Source organism: Emys orbicularis, chromosome 3 (assembly GCF_028017835.1).
Source record: "Emys orbicularis isolate rEmyOrb1 chromosome 3, rEmyOrb1.hap1, whole genome shotgun sequence".
Lineage (NCBI taxonomy): Eukaryota > Metazoa > Chordata > Testudines > Emydidae > Emys > Emys orbicularis.
The window spans coordinates 164,433,227-164,447,031 of NC_088685.1; the positions used below are offsets into that span (position 1 = coordinate 164,433,227).

At 43.1% G+C, this 13,805-nt stretch overlaps 1 protein-coding gene across 1 annotated transcript; it reads right to left on the reverse strand.

The window, feature by feature from the left end:
• Positions 1-785: 785 nt before the first annotated feature.
• On the reverse strand, positions 786-13,223 carry FAM177B (family with sequence similarity 177 member B). The gene is made up of 6 exons (XM_065400292.1): positions 13,197-13,223; positions 11,465-11,617; positions 9,512-9,578; positions 9,293-9,322; positions 4,187-4,284; positions 786-1,004 (listed from the first exon to the last, which is right to left on the reverse strand). Exons 1-6 carry the CDS (start codon positions 13,221-13,223, stop codon positions 786-788), a joined length of 594 nt encoding a protein of 197 aa, XP_065256364.1.
• Between the last annotated feature and the right edge of the window lie 582 nt (positions 13,224-13,805).

Here is a 13,805-nt window from a genome sequence, read left to right on the forward strand (position 1 = left end):
TATTCTGTGTTGTAATTGAAATTGATATATTTGAAAATGTAGAAAAATATCCAAAATATTTAATAAATTCCAGTTAGTATTCTATTGTTTAACAGTGCGATTAATCACGATTAATTTTTGAGTTAATCACATGAGTTAACTGCGATTAATCGACAGCCCTAGTTTTTATACAAAAGGATCCATTCCTTTAGCAACTTACGGTCTAGGAATAGAACAATAAAAACTAAAAATACAAGAACATGGGAATCCATAAAGTGACTATTAGTTTTCTTAGTGTTCACTTATTCACTTAAAACAAAAAGGCAAGTTTTACATCATTCTTATTTTGATTAGGAAGCATCTGTAGCTACCCAGAATAGACTATGATTCAGCAGGCTGCTTTAGATATCCTAGCATATCAAATTCCATTGCATAGTCCCAAACGGATGTTTTCCACTTTCAAAAGTAACCATCTAATGTCAAGTCCATGATTCATACATCAGAATGTAAGGGCTCCAGTTCATTGCTCATAAAAACATAGGGAACCAGGTGGCAGATGCGCCATCAACCTACTTAGCTCAAATAGTAAAGAGTCAGATGTTACAGAAGGCAGCATTAAATCTTCACCATCTCCTTTCTCCATCACAGAGCTATTTTGGCTCTATCTAGCTGGCTATTAGACACTTGAATAACACTTCTGGACAAAGGAATGTGATATGTTAGGCCCAGAGCATGGTAATGATATATTCATGTCCTATTATAGAGTTATTTCAGTATCAGAAGAGACCACACTGACAATGTTGCCATCATTTCTTAACAGCTGAGATACAGTTTGGACTTTGTAGGTCATGTTTTGAAGCCTCATTAATGTTTGCAAAAGTGCTTCTTTGAGAAAACTCCATAGCATCCTTGAGTCTAATAGATCCGTATTCTACACTCTGTACCTCAAGGTGGTGTTTTTCATTCAGAGATTCTGCCTCATTTGTCTCAGAGATCTTTTCACCATCTTCATCATCTTCACTTTCCTGCAATGAAGACAAGACAATAAGAAAAATTAACTGGACAAAATGAAACCTATTCTGATATCTCCTATAAGGAGACACTGACACTGATAGCAATGCGAGTTTTCTGTTACCTTGGGCTGAGTAGCTCCATTACATAAGGTTGGGTTACTGTCTAACTGGCTGTAACTGTTATACACAGAAGTAACAGGAACTCTGAGAAAGGCCAGCACTATAGCTTGGAACTTGTTTTAAGTAAAATCACCACCCTCTTACTGCTCTGCTCCATGAGTTTATTCAGAAATAGGGTTACCAGATAGCAACTGTGAAAAAACGGGACAGAAGGGTGGAGGGTAATAGGCACCATATAAGAAAAAGTCCCAAAAAACAGGACTGTCCCTTTAAAAACAGGACATCTGGTCATCCTATTCAGAAAGGGATCTATTTGCTTTAGTGAAAAAAAAGTAATTTTTACTACGTTTTTTTTTTAGCTGTGCCAGTTCTGCAGAACATACAGCTCTGGCAAGGTGAGCTGGATTTTTTGGAGGGGTTGGGAGGGCACCCTCATGGGTCAGAATTGTTATGTTCCAGTTGCAAAGCCTCCTATGCAATCCTATTGTCCTCAAATTATGCCCTCAGTTTCCCTTATCAAGCTCACTAATAGGAATTAAATAGGTCTGCAGAGATGTACCTGAGGGCTTAAATTTGAGGACAAATGGGGTTGCACAGATGGAAAGCACAGTGTTTGACTAGTGAAGAGCCAGAAAGAACCAACTTGAATGGAAGATCTCAGGCTGAATTTGCAGAGCTGGAGATGAGATTTTTATATTTTTAACACCTGTAAAAACATATTTAATATGGAAATTATTGGTCTACAAACTGAAAACCCACAATGCCATTTTCACACAAAGTAGGAGTGTAGCCTATAGGGATAGGTATTTGCTAGGTAAGGCATAGACATAAGTTAAGGCAGTAAAGCAAGGAGTTTATGGGCCACAGCCCGTAAGACAATAGCTTAGCTAAACAAGGAATAAGGCACCAAATCCTTAGCCTATGCAGTTAACCAGGAGTAACCCCAGATCATAAGAGAATGCTGTAATGACTAAACTGCTAACAGGTAACCATAAGATTCTAGTTTATACTGGTTTGGGATATTTTAAATTAGGAACATTCGCAGATGTCTGATCACAAGAGTGCCATGGTAACCAATTGATGTATATTCTAATTAAGCTTGAGGTAAAAGGCCTACTGACTTGTGGGACAAGGGCCCCCCAACATTAGTAGGGTGAGGAAATACAAATAAGGACAAGGAAAGAAATCCCTACTGAATATGTGTTAGGCATAGTGGTGTCAGTGTAACACATTATAAAAGTTGTCTCCCAGCCTGTGTGCTTAGGAGGGGAGAGATGTAGCTCTTGGGCGGTGCCAGGATGATGACCACTGGAAATGGTGATGAGGAAGAAGATGATGGTGAGGCAGATAATGACTAACATTTCAGGTTGTTCTGCAACGGATGATGTGAGTATATGGATGCTCAGATGCACATTCTGTATTATCTCTATCTTGCTGGGTTGGAATGTTTGTGACTTTGCTTACTGTATTAATAAAACTATCACATATACAGAAGATTTTCCATAAGTGTGAGTGTTGCAACCGTGTACATCAGGGTTCCCAACTGAACAGTAATTCTAATACTACTGGCCTTGATCTTGAGACAAGAACCTATCAAAGCTTGGGGTGCTAACTAGGAATTCTTAAGTAATCAAATTAATACACAATCCATAGATCAGGCAACAGGACCATCTTTTAAAGAATAAAGCTGACCCCAAGCAAGTATTTCAGATTTGTGGGGGTCTGTGGTGGGTTTAGAATAAAAAAAAATTGTGACTAGTCCTTCTCTCTAAAAGGACCAAACTCAAATTCTATATAAGGAAATCTCTGAAATTTGGGGGAGATTCAAAATACAGACCCAGGTCAAAATTTTGCAGCTTGGGCTCATCTCTGTTTACAAGCAGCCTTCAACCATGCAAAATTGTCTGAAAATGTGGTGGTGTCCTTATACATCCATTTCCACCATAATTCGAAAGGTTGTTTCTTGTAAAACTTTGTTGCCAGAACTCATCCAATTTCTGTGTCCTTAGCTGAATATAACATTTCATCTGCATGCTCGTTTGTACACAGCAGTTTCCTCAAGAAACAGACATGCCTTTGATCAATTTAACCTACAACAAAACAGCCATATATCACGGTGATCAGTAACCAGTTTTTCAACATATCAGGGCAGGGCAGGTCCTTTTGTTCCAAGTTTTGGAAGGAATGAGTAAGAGAACAATTGGAATTACACCACATTATTCAGTTGGAACAGTCTTCTGGACCACAAGCCAGCAATGCTAAGAGAAATATTTCAGTAGAGTAGACCTCTAGTGCCTTGTAAATAGCTGAGGACAGAAAAAATAATACTAAAAATAGGAAGTTTTTGAAGGAGTTTGTGTTGTTCACACCCCAAGGCTTCTCCATGGTTTTGCTGAGTCCTCATGGAATTTTCATTTACTTCTCTATTCTAGGACCACCATTCAAACTTCTTCTGTTTAGGTGTTGCCAATACAGCACCTTGACTCAGTCCAGACAGGTGTGGCAACATTTTTCTCCAACACCCATCCCAACAGTGGTTTCTGAATCCGCTAACATGGAGTGATGTTAGAATGAATGACCAAACTTTCCTGCCACTACCAGGAAACATATCCAGATTGTCTTCGCAATGGAGCTCAACCGTGTCAACTCACAGAGTAAGACTCCGAAAGTCACTCTGGAAGAGAACTAATCCACAATACAAACGTTTAAAATCAAAACCCTGCAGCCTGAAAGTTTAATCACAGCCACTTCAATGTATATAGTTCATTCTGATGCCAGCACATCTCAAAGCTTTTCATAGGACCTGTATAGATCTAGTGACCTTAGTAAAGCTTCGAGGATCCCACAAGTGATCCACTGAAAAGATTTTAAATTACATATACAGAGAGAAAAAAAGAGAACACACATACACACAGGTTTGCTTAGATTGTAAATTCTGGGGGGGGGGGGAGAGTCTTTGTTTTCTGTCTTGTTTGGAAGGAAGACTGTTGGTTCTTAATAATAAAACATGATAAATTAAGTGCCATATTTTTTGTTCTCCACTTGTTAAAAAGCTATGTATGCATTTCATTTACCTTCTTCTGTGTTCTGTAGTATTCATCTATTGCATATTGATATTTAGGTTCATTGAGTCCAAAGAGCATGGCAAGCTTCCCACCGAGGAATTCGCAAGCTGAAAAGACAGGGAGGAGAAAGAATAACAGCAATTCTATCCCTTACATAAGAAAGAAGCTTGTATAGAGAGACACTTTATGTGGTGGGAGAAAAGAAATAGTTGTACACACTGACGTATATATGAACAAAAGGACAAGGGCTGTCTTCATCAGCTCAGGAAATACAAGTCCACTTTCAGTATGTCTAGTCCTCACTCCAGAAAACTACTTAATGGCTACCCATTTCAATCCTTTTCCAAAGAGCTGGCCAGCATTCCTGGAAATGATGTATGTCACTTATACCAGTTGCAGTCTGAGGCAGTTTCTTCCATACTGTATTTCAACTACACTTTGTGTAAACAAATTCAGCCTGGGTTGTTTTACATGTCAATTCACTCTCAAATAGTAACGAGGTCATGTCTTCTTTCCTTTCAGGATCTTCTTTCGACTTACGAAAGTCTCCCTTCCTCTTTATCAGAGAGAAGAGATGGACTTTATACCTCTTGTGTTTAGGAGGCTATTGATTTTTGAAGGGAAAAAAAAAGTCATTGTGACTGCTTTCAGGTTCCACTTTTTCAGACTTAGCACTGGCTGCCTGGAGAATCACAATTTATCAAAATTGTATGTAATAATGTCAGTTGGCAGAGCTAGATTGTCCTAATCCAGCTTTCTGCAGTATTATGCTTGTTAACCTGTCTTCACTCTGACCCATTTCTTTTCCTGATGGCTTCAGTTTCTTGTCCCTCTGACAATTTCTAATCTGCTTCAGTAGTTCTACCTTTATTTGTGCCCTGATTTTCAGTTGGTTATATCAGTCTGATCTGGAACGCTTAAGTATTTTTCTAAAGCCCAGGTAGATTTTGTCCACCCATTCTTTTACCTCCTGCCTTAAACTTAAACTGCTGGGGCTGAAATTTTCCATGCCTGGTATCTGTCTCAAGCTGAAATTTTTGCAGAAGTTTCAACTAACATTATTGTCATTTCCAAGAATAAGGTTAGGAAAAAAATGGTTACAGCTGTTTTATTGAGGAAGCTGTAGCACCTCCATGATTTAGAGCAGGGACTTGAGATTTGGCTTTGCCCTGGTGTCAGGATGCACCTTTTGCCAACCCTATGAAAATTTGCCCAGATTTGGTCAAGTTATAAGCCATAGTATAAGAACATAAGAATGGCCATACTGAGTCAGACATCAGTGGTCCATCTAGTCCAATAACCTGTCTTTTGACATCTATCAATGCCATATGCTTCAAAGGGAATGAACAGAACAGGGCAATCATCAAGTAATCCATCCCACCGTCCAGTCTAGCCATCTGGCAGTCAAAGGCCTAGAGACACCCAGAACATGGGGTTGCACCCCTGATCATCTTGGCTAATAGCCATTGATGAACCTATTCTCCATGAATTTATGTAATTCTCCTTTGAATCCAGTTCTAGTTTTGGTCTTTACAACATCCCTGAAAAAAATCTGTTAGCATGTGCTCAGTAGAGATTTGTTAAAAGCTGGAAGCCACGTGCTCAGAAGATTCCAGCTGCACTGAGCATGCTCCATCCCTCACCGCTCCTATATGCTGACCAGACTGTGCATGCACCATCCCCAAAGAGCGGCTGAGCATACATCATCCCTAGCTGAGCAGCTCTTTCCCTTCAACTGTTTTGGCCAGTTCCCAGGAGCCACTGTAACCGAGACCAGGGAGACTGTATCTCCTGTACCCTCAATGCTCCCCTTGCTGGTACCCAGAAAGCACAGAGGAGCAAGCAGCATGACTAGAATGTAGAGGTATGAGCAGGAGAGACAGGAAAGAGAAGTGCAGGGCAGGGCAACTGGAACAGAGAATGTGATGGATAGGAGCAGAAGGGGACAGGGCCAGTGGTTATAAACCACTAGAGTACACATTCCTCCACAACCCGGAACTGAACCCATTATTCCCAAGACTCACTATTCCTTTGCTGTGTAGCAAATAGCTGTGAAACCCATGCCCAAAGTTTGCATCTTATCTTTTATGTTGACCTGCCACTAGAAGGGGTAACAGCATTCTACTGCTACTGGTTAATCTTTTAACTCAAGTGGCAGAGGAGTCAACTGTGCTGTGGATCTAAATATCCAAAACCTGGTGACAGGGGCGGCTCTATGTATTTTGCCACCCCAAGCACGGCAGTCAGGCAGCTTTCGGCGGCGCACCTGAGGGAGGTCCGCTGGTAATGCGGATTCGGCGGCATGCCTGCGGGAGGTCCCACGGTCCCGTGCCTTTGGCGTACCTGCCGCCGAATTGCCGCTGAAACCGCAGGACCGGCGGACCTCCCGCAGGCATGCCGCTGAAGGCTGCCTGACTGCTGTTGTCACGGCGGCCGGCAGGCCGCCCCCCGTGGCTTGCCGCCCCAGGCACACACTTGGAGCGCTGGTGCCTGGAGCCACCCCTGCCTGGTGATGACCCGGGTATGTATGTGTAGGTCAATATAGTTTCACATGATTGTTTTTTCCTTTTTTTAAATATGCAGGAAATTACATTTTTTTAAAACTAAGTTAAAAGAACATTAAGGTGCCAAAGTCAAGCGATGCCAGAATTAAGATTGCCTTGTATATATGCATTGTGGTAGTCTTTAATTATCACTTTTTTCCACAGGACCTCTGCCTAATTCAGGACACAGGACAGACTGTAAATGGATCCTGGGAATGGATCGTGATTGTGCAGTGAAGGAGATTGTTGTCTGCAGGATCCCTTCCTCATTTGTTGCACATTTTGGAAAGTGTGCAGTGAATGAGGCAAGGATTGCAGGAACAGAAAGGACGGTGTCATGATTAAGATAGTTGAATGCTGCCCCGGAGTAAAGGATTCAATCCCAGCCTCTGCTGCAAAGTTCCTATGTGGCGTCGGGCAATAACAAAAGTTTTCACAGTTGGTCACTGTGTGCGCGCATCTCATTTTCTGAGTCCCAGATTGACACACATGGGATCTGAACTGTAGAAATGCTGACCTCACAGCTGCAATAGAAGTCAACACGAGCTTTGCTTAGAGCATTAAGCACCTTAATATGCTATGTAGTAACAAAAAACGCATCTCAAATAGGGCACCCAAAATTAGTTGACACTTGACAATTTTGGCTCTAATTTCTGTGCCAAACATCAGTTCTCAGTGTGTAAAAGGGAGGTAATATCCCCATACCATAGAACAGTGTTGTGAAAATAACTCCATTGTGTTTGTGAAACACTCCAATGACAGCACTATGATGACAGCATCATAGAGACACTCAAGAGGAAAGTAATAATTCTAGAGTTTTGATGGTGTGCAGTAAATAACACATGGGGCACACATGGAATGGCGGATAAAATCAGATACTGAATAGCTAACCATTCAGTGAGCACCATCCCTTGTGTGTACTGAATGAGGCAAGGGTTTTGTGGGGCAAAGTAGTACACCTCTACCCCAATATAACGCGGTCCTCGGGAGCCAAAAAATCTTACCACGTTATAGGTGAAACCGCATTATATCAAACTTGCTTTGGCCTTCGATTGGCAGACATCAATCCCCAGCTCTCTGGTCCCCAGCTAGTTTTCAGAGCTCTTACAACCCCTACTCTAGACTGAGGGGTCAGCGTGGCGGCAGCTGTGACCACAGCGGCTCTGAGTTACACAGCGGCTACCCCCCGGGCTGTTTGCTGCAATCTCGCTCTAGGCAGGGAACAGGGAAGTCCTGTTTTCCCGCCCCTGGCGATCCCCCCACACAAGGTATCGGTCTCTGTCCTCTCTCCTCTCCCTGCTGGGTGAGGTGTCTCCTCAGTCCTGCCTCTCTGCTGAGGGCCGTGCCGGCTGGCTGCAGCCTTTGCTATGTGGGCAGCAGGGACCGTGTAGCCTGACTCCTCGATGGGGGAGTTGGGCCCTGTGGGGTGGGGTGAGGCTCGGGCAGGGCGCTGCGCAGGTGGCTCCCACTTCTCTCCTCTATGCCCTTCTGCTGCGCCCTGCCGCCGCCGCCGCGGATCGCCAGTAGATGCGGCAGCCGGGTGAGGCTGGCCCTGTGGGTGGCCGCTCCGGAAGCGTGTCTGATGTGGTGGCAAAATAACGCGCTCTGTGCAGGTAGAGACAGGTCCGCTCGCGTGTGCCAGAGCCTTGCCAAGGGGGGCTGATGGGCTGTTACCTAGAGGACTCCTCTCCCGGCCGTCTCGGGCTGGCCGGTGTGTCCTGTACCTGTTCCCGCCTCTGATCGCTCACTGGGGGGGATAGAGGGGGGTTGTTGGTTTGCGCACTGGGAGTTGTTAGCTGAACTGTGCTGCCAAGCAGTGCGGTTGTCTTTCTCTTAGCCAACAGTGGCGCAGCCCGGCCCCCCAGAGCGCTGCTTTACCGCGTTATATCCTAATTCGTGTTATATCAGGTCGCATTATATCGGGGTAGAGGTGTATGTGATCATGTAATTAAGAAGATTATATAATTCCTATGCACAAGGGGGCTAAATTAAAATTGCTCAGGCACCCTTAATGCTGGATTTCCTAGCTTTTGAGTGCTTGACTTTGAAACTTTAATGTTCTTTTAAGGTAGTTATTTTGGATGCAGTATTTGATATACTGTCACCCTAGAAATGAAAAGGATACCTAGCATCTGCCAACTAAAATGACATACACAGAGGCTAGTGTTGGTTAAAACCATCACTGTGACAATGAAAAGCTGATTTAGTATTAGAGGGCTGAATGAAAGTGAGACCAGCTTCCTGGCAGCAGACGCACAGGAAATCATCTGCCGTGGAGGTCATTTCCAATGAAACCTGCTCTTCTTCAGTAGCTGCAGCATGGCACATGGTGCTAGACATGTGGGTAGTACAAAAGTCAGAGTCCCCGAGGCTGCATAGCCAGATCATGACATACTGGTACAGCCACCAGGCTCCTGCCACTGAATTCAGGTTGCTCCATTAAGCATGCTGAGGCTGTCCCCACACTGGTGGGAGCTTCTTTCTTGTTGCTGTAAGAAACTTATTTTTTAAAACGACAATGGCCTGATCCCAAATAATCTAACCTAAAGTATTTCATATTTAACAGTGTTACCTGGATGTCTATCTCCTTGAAAGAAAATACCGATATATCGAGAGAGAGAGAGAGAGATTTTTTATAGCATAGCAACACCCAGTTTTGAGAGAATACATGAAACAAATAAGATGGAGGAAAATGTTCTGGTTGTGGTCTTATATTTTAATAATATTTAACGGTAATTATATTCAACTCATCTAAAATAACCCTCCCATTGATGCCAAAAAATATACCTACTAAAAAGTGAAGTTGTTGCGATTCGAACTGCCCACAGCCGCAGATAGAGCCCCCAGGAGAGTTTGGACTACAAAACAAGAACAAAAGAAAAACTTTAATTTTAGACATACAGAGCTGAACTAATCCATGGGGTCGTATCAGAGATTAATTTGGTCCATAATATTTGCCATATGCAAGGGCTCTCCCATTGTGTAGGGGAGAAAGCTAATTGTTTTCTTCAGTCTTTACAAAGGGTGCTGTTCAAGCTAGCTAGTCTCAGCTGATTTACAGCAAGTCTCTGTCTATTTACACTAGGGATACCAGTCTCATTTACCAAGCCAACAAGAATCATCAGTACAATGAACATGAGGAACATCTATACAATAGAACACAAAGGGTCCAATCCTGCAAAATACATAAACCTCTGAGGAACTTTGAACTCAATGGGACTTCCTCATGTGAATAAAGTTGTTCACAGGTTTAAGTATTTGCAGGATGAGACCAAAATACTAAAAATATTTAGAGATTTTTGACAGAAATAGACACATATGTAAATGTCAATACTTAGCCTAATACATAATACATTACATTTTCAGAGATGTTTACAAACATTACTTATCCTCACTGTATCCCTGGGAGGTCAGTAACTTAAGGCTTGTCTACATGGGGATGAATTAAAACAAATTAACTAAGGCCTTGTGTACATTCAGAAATTAGGTCCGTATAACTTCATTGGTCTGGGGTATGAAAAATCAACCTCCCTGAATGACACAATTAAACCGACCTAACCCCTGGTGTAAGTGCCCTACTACACCAACATAACTCCACCTCCACGAGAGGGGTAGGGCTTATGTCGGTATAATTAGGGCGATGTAGTGTCCGTGTAGACAGCGTGTTCCTTACATGGGCTGTTCGCTGGCTTTCTTATCAATTTCATGGCTCCTTGCTGGAGCCGTGAAATTGACCAGAAAGTCCTCCCTGCTCCCACATAGGCTGCTGCCTGCTGGCGCTGCCAAGGCCCCCACTCCAAGCCAGGCTGCTCCTGGGGTCCCAGTTCACAGCTGGGAGGCAAGAGCCTGGGCGGGCTCCTGCCAGGGAGGTGAAAGCTGGGGGAACAGGGGAGCAGCCAGGCTCCCAGCAGGGAGCAGGGAACAGAGAGCTGGGTGGGAGGGGGGCAGCTGCAGGGAGTCTGTGGGGCAGCCGGGCTCCCGGCAGGGAGCTGCGAGCAGAGAATGATTCTTGGTCAGTGGACGTAGTGTGGACATGAACCACCACAGTAATATATATATATATATATATATAAGTTGACTTCAGAATTTTTAGTGTAGACATGCCCTAAGGCTACTTTTCTTCTGAAGTAGTGTGCAAACAAGGGTTTAATATGCTTTAACTTCATATCTTTATTTAATTAGTCTTAACTTTCCCCAAGTGTCCACATGTAGACTAGCCCTCAGTCTTGTTCTCATTTTAGAGATGAGGAAATAGATGTATGGCATTTAGGAATGGGTCACGGAGTGCCAGGAGACATGCTCCTGCATGTTTTTGCTTGGGGACATGAATTCCTTTTGGGTAAGTTTCTTCTCATCTCCTTGCTGCATCGTCACCACAAGATGCAGCTATCATTAGGTAGGGGTATAGCATAAGAGCCATGAATTTTTCCTCCTATTTTGATCTGCTTAACCACTACTCTCACATCAGCAGTCAGTCCCATGGGCATCGGGAATAAAGCACGTTAGCAGGAGAACTTGAAGAAGCTTGTACTGTTGCTATCCAAATTGTACTAAATCTGTTCTGTGACTGGTTAGAGAAGTCACAATATTTACAGAGAAAAAAAAAAAGAGGTAAGTGATTATCTACAGAGCTAGCTATTATGGCTGTGAAGGGTGCAGTGTTCTCTAACGTGCATAGAGCAGAAACACTCTTCCCCTCTTCCAGTCACCCCAGAGTTTCCTAAAAGCCAATAACGGGGCTCACTGTGTCAAGTGGCTGCTGCTCCTCCTCCTCCTCTTCTTCCGTACTGTACTCTTCCATGGTTTCACCATTTGCAAAGTAAATGATCCTCCTTGGAGACTTTGTTTCTCCCCTGTCTTTATCCTCCATCTCATTGTGCTGGAAGCCATCCTCCTCCTGCTCATCAGAAAACACCCACCAGGAGTGCCCTCTTAGTACACTGAATGGACAATGGACTGCATAGTGTTCAGCTTCACCTTAACTCTTAGGCTAAGGAATGTCAGGACTGGGTTTGAGAATCTTATTTAAGCCCTCAAAAGGTATAAAGAGTCCGGCATATTTCAGTTTGGGGAAGAAGAAAGAGGTCCAGGGCATAGGCGGAGCTACAGCAACATGGCCTGTGTCATGACTGCTTCCAGCTCTTACAAGAACAGGTACAATTGTTGGTGTCTCAAACAGCTCTTCCATGGGTCTTCAAATGTCTGTACATGTTTTCTGTCATTGACTCAGAGTATACTACTACGATCTAATATGAGACACACTTCACCACAGCAAAACAAACAAAAAGTGTCAGAAGGGCCAAATCATGGGACATGAATGGCGCTCAGCACCTTGCAAGATCACAGCCTAAATCAGAGGTGGGCAAACTACAGCCCCTGGGACCGTCTTGCCCGATCCTTGCACTCCCGGCCGGGGAGGCTAGCCCCTGGCCCCTCCCCCACAGCCTCAGCTCGCTGTGCCGCCAGTGCTCTGGGTGGCGGGGCTGCGAGAGCCGCTGGCTGTAGTGTATTAAATTGCTCCCCGTAGGAATGTGCTACTTATGGAGCACCAGACCCGCAGCCATTAGTAGCACATTCCTATGGGGAGCAATTTAATACACTACACCCACCCTCCATACACTTTTGGAACCTTGATACGGCCCTCAGGCCAAAAAGTTTGCCCACCCCTGGCCTAAATGAACAATTTGCAACTTACTACTGTGCAATTGAATAACAAGGCAATACTATTTATATAGCACCAAAAAGTGCACTGAGGGCTTCAAAAATAGGGATGACAGGTCCCCCCCCCCTCTCCAAAGAGCATCACAGATCCAATGGGGGAGAATCATGATTTCCTTTTTCCACAATTCCTATCCTTTTTTTCTTTCCTTTCCCCTTCTGCCCAATTTTTATTCGCGTTTGCCTTTTAAATTGCTTAACTTGGGCCCATTTGGGTTTTGTCTGGGTAAGGACTACAGCAAAACGGACAATGCATACATCTTTTTAAAGTTTATCCTTTCATAATTTCAAATTTCAACAACAGCCATATAAAATATAATCTAGAGTTAAGAAGGCAAATAAGTATGAAGTAACTATGGAGAAACCCTTAAGATAATAAATTTCTTAAACTACTTATGCTCTTAGCCCAATGGTGTACCATAATTTTATTTTTAATTTCTTTGATATTTTCTCTTCCAATATATAGCATTCTTCAAAATAAATATCTTACTTCAAGTCAGACAGGAAAAGTTAGTTATATATGCTACCTGCTACTATGTTTTCCCCATTCCATTCCACTAATCAATTTCAAATCAGTCATAACCAACAAGACAATAAGATCATTACTTTAACATTCCAAAGACAGAATAAATATTAGTTTACAGTGTTCTCCTTATGCTTGAAGGAGAACACTGGTGGGATCAAATACTGTAAATACATTGCTGAAATATATAAATGTGTGAAATCTCTAGCCAACAATAGATCAAAAGCAAATTCACCTGTAGAATCTCTCTGGTATCTTCCATCACTTGAAGTTGTAGTGCAAAAGCTGATTAAGTTGTTTCCAAGACACGTAAGGAAAAAAACCTAGAACCATGACACTTAGTGATCATGTATGTAATTTGTGCATGGAAAAAAACCCCACTCTGTAGCATTGGCAGCAGCTCAGGTCTAGAGGCAAGTCAAGGAAGGTAAACTCAGTGCTCCAGGATGCAACTATCTGAAAGGACTGGGCTGTGTTTGAATTGTGGGCAGGACCTTTTTATTTGCATGTTCAGCAGAGTTAAGATGACTGGTTGGGGTGGCAAAAGGAATGTGGGCAAGGACATGGACATTTGCTCGTAGATACCCCGGAGGGGGGGCAGGGGGTGTTGAAAACCCTGCAAGCTGGTTGTTTTTAAAGCATATCACATTTCTTGAGGACATTTTCAGCATTCTGCTTCCCTTGGGTTTTGCTTAATTTATGAAATGAACTTTGACTTTACTAAGGCTAAGTCACAGGTGTAATATTTACTTTTTCCAGCGAAGTGAAGGAACCAAACACGCACCCGCAAACACAAATATTTCCTGCAACTGGTATGACACCTACTGGCAGTTTGGAGGAATAG